Consider the following 11683-nt stretch of genomic DNA (forward strand, 5'->3'; position numbering starts at 1 on the left):
GGCGGCCATCTTGGCTGACGGTGGCAACAGTGAAGTGATACTTCTCTCCTGGAGTCAGCCCTTTCCAATCTAAAGTCGTACCAGTCACTGGAAAGATGCAGCGCCTTTGATCTTCTGTCCAGGTGACCTTGTAGGTGTTGTGACCAGGATCGCCCTCTGGAGGTGACCAGCGTAATGACACTGAGTCTGGCTGCACTGACTCTATTTGGACCGGCCCAGGAGGAGGAATATCTGCAGGACATAGCAGAAGGGTCAGAGGTTACACCATGCTGGATTCACACGACACATTCTATACACACTGCTCCCTGGAGCAGACCACCACCACCACCACAACAACAACAATAACAGAAGTTATGTCTCACGTGCCTATATTGAAGGTTTTGGATGCTGGTTTACTCTGACCGCCATTGCTGAGTATCGTGGCAACATTAACGGTGTGCTCTGCTCCTGCTTGCAGGCCAGTGATGGTGTACTGGCAGGAGTTTCTCTGCACTGTGCGTATTTCTTCCTGGCCTTTGACAATGTCCAGCAGGTAAGTCACCTGGTCCACTCCATCTGGTTTGGTCCACGTCACACTGGCTGTGGGGGATGTCACTTCCACCTGGAGATTCTGTGGAGGCGGGACCTCTGTAGAAAGAGAACAGGTAGTCAGGGGGTGATTCACCATTCCTTTCCCAGGCAATTTCAGCAATTTCAATCTCACAACCCAGTGAAAGTCACAGCCAAATGCTTTTTCTCCAAAATGCAATCGTAACCATTCATTTCTTCGAAAGTATAATGTTGAGATTTGTTGCATTGGCTCCCAGTAAGCTACAGAATTGATTTTAAGGCAATGCTACTTGTGTTTGAATCATTACATGGAATGGGACCCACATATCTACTGGATACGTTTCAGCTGTATGCACCAACCAGGTCACTAAGGTCAACGGAGAAGAATTTGCTGGTGATTCCAAAAGTCAAAACAAAGTGTGGAGAGGCAGCCTTTAGCTTCTATGCTTCAAAGCTTTGGAACCAGCTTCCAGATGACGTAAAAAATGCACCCACTATTGATAGCTTTAAATCTAGACTCAAGACAAAGCTGTTCTCAGATGCTTTCCCCTAGCTCAAATTCTTATTTTTTATTTTTTTATGTTTATTTTATTTTTTATTTTTTAACCATATGTTTTATCTTAATGGTTTAAATGTTCTTTGACTCTAATTTAATTCCTTCTTTCTTCCATGTTTCCTTTCTTTTTTGCATTTGTTAATCTTGTGAAGCACATTGAGTTGCACCTGTGTATGAAATGCGCTATACAAATAAACTTGCCTTGCCTTGCCTTGCCTATTATTGCAAGAAGTGTGAGAGGAGACAGGAAGCAAGTGGGCCGTCGAGAGCTCCCAAGAATATGAAGGCAGCATTAGAATCCCCTGCCTCAGGTGCTGTTTACACATAGCAGGATATTTTTTAGTAGGGTATTTTTTTCTCCTGTTTAGGTGTAAACGCAACATGTGGATAAAAATAAATCCTCCATTGTAACAAATGCGTTTCAGCCCCCTAAATAGGATATTTTTAAAGCCTGCTTTTTTATATCTGGATTTTAAATATCTGCTACGTGGAAACGGAAGGCCAAAACCAATGTAACCAGGAGAAAAAAATATCCACATATAAAAATGAACCTGAAGGCAGCATTAGAATCCCCTGCATCAGTAGAACTCAAGATGTTCCTTGGATAAGGAGTGAAATATTTTCAAGATCAAAACTCAAATCCATACAGCTAAACCCTTGACCTGGTTGAATAATACTTTTCTCATTCATTGTCTAACCATTATAGTGGTGATGTTAACTTCAGGATTACATAGACACACTACCCCCCAAAAGATACCACCACTACAACACCATTAAAATGGCTAATAGTTTTCACTTGCACAGCACACCTGCTCTGAAGGTTTGGACTGCTGGTTGACTTTGACGGCCGTTGCTGAGTACAGTGGTGACATTGACGTTGTAATTTGCATCTACTTGCAGGCCAGTAATGGTGTACTGGCAGGAGTTTCTCTGAATGGTGCGTATGACTTCCTGGTCTCTGATGATCTGCAGCAGGTAAGTCACCTGGTCGACTCCAGCTGGTTTGGTCCATGTCACAGTGGCTGTGGGTGATGTCACTTCCACTTGGAGATTCTGTGGAGGGGGGACCTCTGTAGGAGCAGAGAATGAAGACAGGGGACATTTGGGCTTAAAGTACAGGATGCGTATTAGGGATGCACAGATACCACTGTTTTGAAAACCGATACAAGTACGAGTACATTAATGTGTGTACTTGCCGATACCGATATCGATACCTTTTACCACCAAAATACAATGAAAATAAATGCATGACCTTGTTTTTTTCCACCTGTGATATCTTTATTGTCCATTTCCATGTAGATTTAAATGTTAGTAAATGTATGAGGTGGCACTTTTTTCCATGCTGCTTTCAAGTCCACAGAACGTCTTTTCTGGTCTTTTTCTACTTTATTTGATAGGACAGTGTGAGAGGTGGACAGAAAGCGAATCGTGAGAGAGACAGGGAGGGGGCGGCAAAGGACTCAGGCCGGGAATCGAACTTGTGTTAGCCGCATGGCAGGGGAGTGCCCAACCTCTTGGCCACGGCCGGGCCAGGGCCTGTCCATATTTACTGTGAAACAACATGATAGAGTAAGTCCGGTGTTGCAGAATATTTAGTTCTTTTCAGGGTACAACTATGGATATATTTTAAAATCCAGATTTAAAAAAAAAAAATCCATTTGCATATTAACACGGCATATGGAGAAAAACAAAAACACCCTTGTGACAGGTGTGATTTAGCTCTTAAAACGAATGTCTTTCAGACCAGTGATTTGAGAAGGAATTTCCAAAACCGATGCATTTACAAAAATATCCATATGTGTAAACAGGGTCTTACACACACACATGTGCATATTGCATCTAATTACACTGACCGTGCGATCACACCGCCGGCGTTAATGTGTGGAAAGATGCGAAAGTAATTGACTTTGTATGGGAGAGCAGGCGGCAGAAGCGTTAAAAGCCGCAAAAGCGTTTCTAGGGCCAACTGCGTCAGAAGTGTCAAAAGCTGAGGGCGTCAGAAGTTGAACTTCATCTAAAAATATGTAATGAGTTCGGCGCCAGCAGGCGTAAGCCAATGGAATGTTCACATTTTCCTAAACACGAGCTTCGGTTGGTCGAGATTTCCGGTCGAACGCTTCAGGCTGAATCGTTTGCCGCGTTCAATGCCGGCGGTGTGTTGGCGGCATGAGAGGCAGGTTGACAGCAACCACTTAACTATTTGATCACAAACTCTCTGTTAACAAAGGCTGATGTGTAAAATTGCAAACCAGCCCTTTAAATACAGATTTTACTAGCTATGCATATCAGCAGAGTCGGTAACACTTTATAATAAGTACACCTTTTTAAGCACAAGTTAAGCCTTATTTTTAGTTAACCCTTAGTGAATCACGAGTTAGTCATTATGTAAGTATTATTTCTCATTTCTTAATCATTAACTACTACCGTTAGTAAATGGTTTGTGTGTGCTGTTAACCCTTAGTGAATCACGAGTTAGTTATTATGTAAGTATTATTTCTCATTTCTTAATCATTAACTACTACCGTTAGTAAATGGTTTGTGTGTGCTGTTCGCTCAGCAAAGTTAAGCCTTAGTCAAGCTTTATTTTAACATTAGTTAACCCTTAGTGAATCACGAGGTAGTCATTATGTATTTCTTGGTAAGGGGTACTTATTATAAAGTGCTACCGCAGAGTTTTATATTTGCTGTGAGTTGTATAAAAGTTCCCGTGTGTCTCACCTGTGTAAACAGCCCCCTCCACAGGTGTACTGTGGCGGCCATCTTGGCTGAGGGTGGCCACAGTGAAGTGGTACTTCTCTCCTGGAGTCAGCTCTGTCACCTCCAAATTTGTACTTGTCACTGGAAAGTAGCTGTCCTTTTGACCTCCTGTCCAGGTGACCTTGAAGGTGTGGTGACCAGGAGCGCCCTCTGGAGGTGACCAGCGCAATGATACTGAGTCTGGCTGCACTGACACAAATTGGATCGACCCAGGAGGAGGAACATCTGCAGGACATAGCAGAAGGGTCAGAGGTTACACCATGCTGGATTCACACGACACAACACAGACTGATTTCTTTTTTTTTTAAGCATAGACTTCTGATATACTGAATATAATATTCGTTATTGTTCAAAAACAATGTACTGTACCTTCATCTGTCAAAGACTTTATCTGTGTCCTTTCAGCAGACTGTAATAACATAAAATAAAACATCATCAGAAATATCACCAACAATATTACAATCATCACCACCATCATCATAATTGCCAGTTATATCCCAAGCCAGGGTCAATCATCACCAACATTTCTATTATTCTGAACTCACTATCTCTCCAAGGGCCACGCCTCAGTGCTGGGACCCCTTCTGGCTACATTCTTGAGTAAATTGTTTGCTGAATGGACACATGTTTCTCACTTCGGTTCCATATGTTTGCTGAGTTCAACCTGTTTGAAAGTTAGTGGTTTGTGATGCCACATCCATCGTGAAAAAAGCCCAGCAAAGGCTGTACTTTGTTAGGATGCTTAGGAAGGCTGGATTGAATCACAGCCCTCTTACCCAGGCCTACAGAGGACTTGAAGAGAGCATCCTCACAACAGGCATCACTGTCTGGTATGGCTAGATCACTCAGGCTGAAAGGAAATCTCTACAACGAATAATCAAGACTGCGGAGAGGATTATAGTTTATAGACACAGCACTTCCCTCCATGGAATCCATATGTACCGCGCACATGTACCGCGCAGCCAGAGCAGAGCAGCGAGAATCGTTGAAGACTCACTCCATCCAGCTAACTCTCTGCTCAAACACAAGAACTGTACATACAAATTGAGACACAGTAGAGCGGACAGCATTCCTACCAAATACACATCTATGGTTGTTATTCACCTGTCCGATGACATCATGTTGTGTGTGATCGTGAAGGAAGCAGCTTGAGCAGATTGCTGATTGGTCGGTTCTACAGTAGAACTCCAGCTCTTTGTGATGCTGTGGGCAGTGTCTGTGGTGATGGAGATCCTGTAGCTCGTGGTTGTCCAATTCTCTGAGGTGGTCCTTCACATGGACCTCACAGTAGGAGGCCATGCAGGACAGACAGCGCTTCAGTGCAGGGCCATTGCAGACATCACACAGCACTGGTCCAGAGGACACACTGCAAGAGAGAAGTGGAGAAGTAGAGAAGAGACCCAGTTCTAATTATAGTACCCGAGTTATTACAAAACTGAAACAACAGTTTATATAATGTGGGTTGCAGTCCAATACGCGTGTTGTTGATCAAGACTACTTGTACAAGGGGATGGTAAAACCAAATACCATTTATACAGAGGTCTGGAACTGCTGAACTGATAAACTTTTAGTGTAGGGATCGAGGGGTGAACACGGTTGAAAATTGAAACAGGCATCCTATTTTACTCAATCGCTAACATTTGTTCATGACATTGAAAAACGATTGCTGGTGAGAGGGGTGAACACACCATTCATGTTCGAAATGTGTGCCCCCTCCTTTCCCTCTCCACCATTCGCAGGTTAGCCGGTTTTCGGGTTAAAAGACCAGAGCCCTCCAGACCCTCTGCATGAATGAAATTGGTAGAAGGCAAGGACTTACTGTATCATTGGTAGAAGGCTATAGTAAGACCATGCTAATATTAAGCCAATGGGGTAGCCCCGGGCGCCACACCTCACAGATGCTCCATTTCTGAAAAGTATTTGTGAAGCTTCTGCCGTGTGTCTTGATAGCCAGGCTAGTGGCACTGCTCCTTATGGATAATCTGGCCATGGTGTGTTGATGTGCTACCGATACTGACCAACAGGACATTGGTTGTAGTAGTTGTACCACAGTACAATTGCACAACAGTCATCCCTACACACAATAGGCCTACATGAAATAAACACTGAGAAACTGCATTTTATGTTTGCTTGGGTCATACTTGTTTCGTGTTTACATTTGTGTGGTGATCTGAAAATGTAAGGTGTGCCAAATGGGCAAAAAGGTTAAACATCAGTGTGTGTGTGTGTGTGTGGGAGGGGGGGGGGGGGGGGGGGCTCACGACACTGTACATAGACCCACACACTCCACTGGATATTAATAAAATGTTTGCCCTGCCCACCTTCTTCCCTCTGCCATGTCAGCTGGGTGGTGTTTTGAGTTATCACTCTTCATGGAAGGAGCTCCTGTGGATCTCTGTGCTGGTTTGTCTGAGTTTATTCCTCAGTTGGGCGAGTAGACTGCACCGTAACGACAGTTCAAGCTTGTGTGTCTGAAAGTGATATAGATATACACCATACACATACATATTACAGGTTGAGAGAGCAGAGAAAATGCTGAAAAAAGTGTATTCTCTGTGACATAGCTCAACACCAGTTTACTCAATTACCATCAGTGCTGGGCAGTAATGCATTACAAAAGAATTACTGTAATGCATTACTTTTCGCTGTAATGCAGTAATGTAAGGCATTACAGGGCAAAACATCTGTAAAGTGATTCAAAAGTAGTGTAATGCCTTATATTTTAAATATGTTAATATTGTAGTGTGAGGGATTACTTTGAAAATACAATAACATGTAATCAGTAATGCATTACCGTTTTTGAGTAACTTGCCCAACACTGGTTACCATTTTGTGTTTGTAAATATATCTGGATTCCTGATATGACAAGCTGACAGGATTAGAGTGGAAAATAAATAACCAATGCAAACAAGTTTCAGGCCGCCGTCACCATATGTGGGAGTGGCTCCACCTATGCCGACATCACTCTAAATGCAAAAAGAATTCTGACACAAATTGACAATAAAATGTGCATTCATGTATGAACTGTCAGCACCCATGACAATATTGAGCTATATAATAAAAGTGACAGTAGACACCATCAGGCTGACTGCAAACTGTAAACAATGCATTCACATCTAAAGTTCCTTAACTGAGTAATCAGCCATGACACAGATCAGATCACAGTCTAAATCATCTCTGTAACATAATGCGTAGCTTCAACAATACAAAGAAAGCAAGCCCTACAAGATATAGATGACTAGTGAAAATGAAGTAATGAATGATGTAGTGATTGTTCTCTTACAGTTTGGTCCTCTTTTACTTCCTGCATGTTGCGTGTGTGAGTGCCGACTGCCACGTACCCTTTGAAGATTTCCCTACAAGGCCACACCTCTCAGTCCACTCGACTATCTGCATACACCATAATGAGGGTACAAAGTACACGTTGTTCATTTGCTTGTGAACTATCATATCACACACATCAACAACAAACATGACAATCCCCAGGATTAGGGCCCGACCGATATGTTTTTTTCAGGGCCGATACCAATACTGATATTTATGGATATGGGAGGCCGATAACCGATATGTGCAACCAATATATATATAGAAATATTGTTCATAATAAATTTTTATGAAATATAAATTATTATTATCATTATATATACACATATATTTAGTTATAATAATGAACTCCCATGGACTCAAAGTGGGAAAAGCCGAATAGAAGATGCATTCAGAACGAAACGGCTGCGAAATTGGTTGTGAAAGTTATACAAACTCGGTGGAAATTTATTGAAAGTATGGCCCCTATACCGTTATCCCACAATACTAAATATCGGCCCGATATATCGGTGGGGCCAATATATTGGTCGGTCCTTACCCAGGATTTGGTCAGAAAGCCTTCCACTTCCCATCTCCCACCATTGATAATGTAACAGGTTTTAGACAATTCAAGAGGGCAAAAAGGTTAATGATATTTACCTTTATATTTACCTTCATATTTATATTAATACAACCTATCACCTTTCTTTTTGAATTACTTCACAAACTCCGTCTTCATACCTTGCTATCCTTGCAGGCACAGGTGACTCAAAGAGTGCGAAAGTGCCGGGGTCAGTGGCTGCGGCTTGTGCAATGCACATTTTTCAAGGGTTAAAAACTGTTGGCCTGCAACTGTTTTTCCATTCAAAAACATGTCGGGAAAAAAACAGACTAAACGGATGTTATTTTACAAATTTTGCAATTCAACATTTTTAATGGACGTGGTGAGTGCATCAGATTTTCCGCCTATTTTCTGGCTGGAGACGGAGCGTGTTCTATGGCTGTGTACCAGACAGTAGTGTGTGTAGCTCTGCTCCGCCAGGCGGCGCCGAAGCTACACACATACCATCTGGTGTGAACCAGGCTTAAGAGACATAGGCCTACTACGAATCTGGAGACCTAGGGTTGGACTCTGATCTCAGGTCATTTATGCTTCATGTTTCTTTCCTATCATACATTTATCAATGCAGACATGACACACACCAAATAAATATAGGCCAACGTAGGCCTACTGTAAGAAAATATGTTGCCCTAGGCTACATGTAGGGCTGCTCACAGCTTTGACTTGGCCAATGGCAAAGTCATCTGAAAGGGCCCTACACCCAATACATAGCCTGCAATGTAATGAGAACCCAATTACACTGTCCCTGGGCCTGGGACAACTGTCCCCTTTGTTACTTCCTGTCAGCTTCACTGACAGCACTAATATTCCAGGTAAAAAAACAAACAAAGCTGCATATAAAAAGATTGCAGATCATTTAAAAATATATATATGCTATCCTTTCCCGTGTGACTGATGTGGGATCATTTTTCAAATGCGTTCTTCCTGTGATGCATTTTTTGGGCATTTTATTTGTCCACTCATAGGCTATTATTTTGCAGGCTATTTCTGTCGTGTGTGTGTGTGTGTGTGTGTGTGTGTGTGTGTGTGTGTGTGTGTGTGTGTGTGTGTGTGTGTGCGCGCGTGCACGTGCGCGCCCTGGGCATTAAGGGCCTACATTAATGAATGAATGAATGAATGAATTGGGATGATAGCTCTCGAAACTTCATTGAAAAACATCACAGGTCATCATATAGGCTAGGCTGCATGCAAAACCAGTTCGCATGCAAACACAATTTCAGAGGACTTCACTTAGCTAGCTAGTGCTTCCCGCACGAGTTGCTTTGAACACAGGGTAGTTTTAATTGTTTGGTTAATTGTATGCTGGAAGTGTAGCCTAATTTATAACTCCTATACTTGTCATGCAACAAGTTCCATTGTAATGATAGCAGAAAAATCATCAGCTCGATTGGAAACGAGGATTGGCCAAAATGTGCGGCTGTGCAACATTCGCTTAGGGAGTGCACGAACCACATTGAAATGCAAAAGGGGGTGCGCAGGGGGGAGAGTTTGGGAACCGCTGTAGTAGAGCGTAGTTCTTCTAGTATGCTGAGTGAAGAGGTTTGCAACCTTGGCAACCTCCTGCATCTCTGACCTGATGCAAAACTTTTCCTTATAACTACTCATTTTCCAAGTAGCCTACTTACTCCTAAGTGAATGTGTAGGATTTATATAGCATCCAAATAACTCAAATGACAAGACAAAGAATATGCATGTGCTCACTCACACAAACTTATTTTTCGAATTGAGTTGCTAGCTAGGGTAGTTATATCATAGTAGCTAACCATAGGCTACGGCTCCTTCACTGAGCACAATATTTCATCGCCGTTTTGGATTTTTAATGTTTATTTCAAATTATTTTTGTTTGAAATCGCTAAGGAAAACAACGTACAACTGTTTTTGAAAAGAAACAATCGTAAGTAACAATCAACCTCTGTCATTGTCTTTCTGTTTACAAACAGTAGGCTACACTGGGTAAGCTCACTTCAGCCAGTGTTTGCTAAGACGATATGAACTTATCACTGTCAAAACAGAACCGCTTTTACAAGCTCGATTTATTCTTGGGAAAATTCATTCCCGTCCACTCTTAGAGATCATGTGTCTATGGTTTCACTTTGCAAGTTGTATGAGATCTTAACTGTTAGCCGAAAACGTTGCAGAGTGACTGCTAGTCGCTTCACTCAAGCTAGCTACTGGAGCTAGTGGTGGCATTGGTTGCCATGTGAAGACCACCCGTTAACGTGAATTAGGACACCACAGCATGTAACAGCAGCACTGCAATGTAATGATGACTTCAATGACGTGGTTGAATTTCAACAAGCTGTGGCATATAGGAGTCTAGCTCTCTCGCCTCGTAAAACTTGTGAGTGTGATTCAGATTCAGTTTATGGCGAAGTGGCCATTGCAAACGGAGCTGGGTCGGTATTTAGCGGCGCGTTAGCTAGCTAGAACTCGTTGCTGACCGTCTAGCTTTAGACAGGAATTCACCAGCCACTTAGATCAGCATTCACCAAAGTTGTGTTTACTAAAGGACACAATATGAGCCCCAACACATATCAGCTCGCATACAGGCTACGTGTTGCTTGCTTCCAAGCGTAGAGGTAGTCCTAGCAAGAATCATTTCAGTGCTCAACACTGAACGTAGCAGCTATCTGTTAACACAAGTGTGCAAGCGGGCTAACTGCTATATCTTGGGTTTTGTTTTGGCTTAGATAAAGAGCTATATACGATTCTTAGTTCTTTTCCATAACAGCTTAAGTGATCGAAGGAGTACTAGCTTGGTAGTTTTCGGATGAAGTGTTAACGCCACCACCACTCACCACTCACACTCATTTTGCATGCTAGCATTGCATTGCCTTTGAGGAGCAGACCATTGTTGTTGTGTTCTGCACATGATCCGCTAGGGGGAGTAGTTCGCTCATTAAACGGCTCTGATTATTGGCAAAGAGTGTCAACCACGTCAGAGTTGGGATGTGTGTGGAGTGGATGTGGAGGTAGAGAACCCTACTTATTATTCCCATTCCACCATCCCTATTTAATTTCATGCACCGTACACATTTACCATGAAGAATTAATTGAATTGCAGTTAGAGACAGTTTTACAGCTGACATACACTCGTATTGTACATAATAGCGTGAGTTGGAATGTGTGGATGTGGTATTCATTTTTCCATTCCATCATTCCATTCCATGTTACTTAGACATTTAACCATGAAGAGTTGAATGAGTTGAGACTGCCAAAATACACTTTTAGGTGTATGTATGTATGTTATAGGTACACTCTAGGTGTAATATGTATACTGTCAAAGTCTAATTGTCTATGTCCACACCTAGAGTATAGAGAGTCTATGTCTGTCTGCATGGGAAAGTAAGAAACATGATTTCAAATATTTGTATGTCCAGCGCATGTAAAGAGATTGACAATAAAACCGCCTGAACTCGACTTGATATTTCACGTGTGTAACTGCAGAATTATGTTCTTTGTTTTGATTGTGTTTGATTATGTCCAGACCACTCAGGTCAGTGGTCCAGACTCCAGACCAACTATTTGTCTAGGACTAGATGTAATGCTGTGCAGTGGAGATATTATACTGATAATAACAGTGGTGATGAGGATGATGGTGATAATAATGGTGGTGCGCACTGCGCAGGCTAGTTTCCCCCATCTCCCCTGTTCTCCATGGGACTTAGGTGACCCATTCTAGTGAGGAACTTTAAACAGAGCGCATTGGGATTGCGTAGTGCGACATCCACGCCGAACAGATTTGCACAGAGACAGCATGTAACATCTCAAAAGGGCCTGTAGGATGTCCCCCACAGCACCTGCAGTGTGAATATGATCCTGATAACGGGTAGAGAGGAACATTTATTAATCCTGGAGGAAATGAAGGTGTCTTGTAGGATGCATTAATACAGAAT

At 42.4% G+C, this 11683-nt stretch overlaps 2 protein-coding genes across 2 annotated transcripts in view; one reads left to right on the plus strand and one right to left on the minus strand.

The window, feature by feature from the left end:
- Positions 1-358: 358 nt before the first annotated feature.
- On the minus strand, positions 359-4798 carry LOC134442009 (fibronectin-like). Its single transcript, XM_063192371.1, has 4 exons — positions 4780-4798; positions 3824-4087; positions 1915-2175; positions 359-627 (listed from the first exon to the last, which is right to left on the minus strand). Exons 1-4 carry the CDS (start codon positions 4796-4798, stop codon positions 359-361), a joined length of 813 nt encoding a protein of 270 aa, XP_063048441.1.
- Positions 4799-9563: 4765 nt separating this feature from the next.
- LOC134442010 (histone-lysine N-methyltransferase KMT5B-like) overlaps positions 9564-11683 on the plus strand; it is an 18699-nt gene continuing 16579 nt past the window's right edge. The window contains exon 1 of the mRNA XM_063192372.1: positions 9564-9681. The gene's annotated coding sequence lies outside the window, so the exon portion shown is untranslated. The remainder of the gene's footprint in view (positions 9682-11683) is intronic.

Source organism: Engraulis encrasicolus, unplaced genomic scaffold (genome assembly GCF_034702125.1).
Source record: "Engraulis encrasicolus isolate BLACKSEA-1 unplaced genomic scaffold, IST_EnEncr_1.0 scaffold_106_np1212, whole genome shotgun sequence".
Classification (NCBI taxonomy): Eukaryota; Metazoa; Chordata; class Actinopteri; order Clupeiformes; family Engraulidae; genus Engraulis; species Engraulis encrasicolus.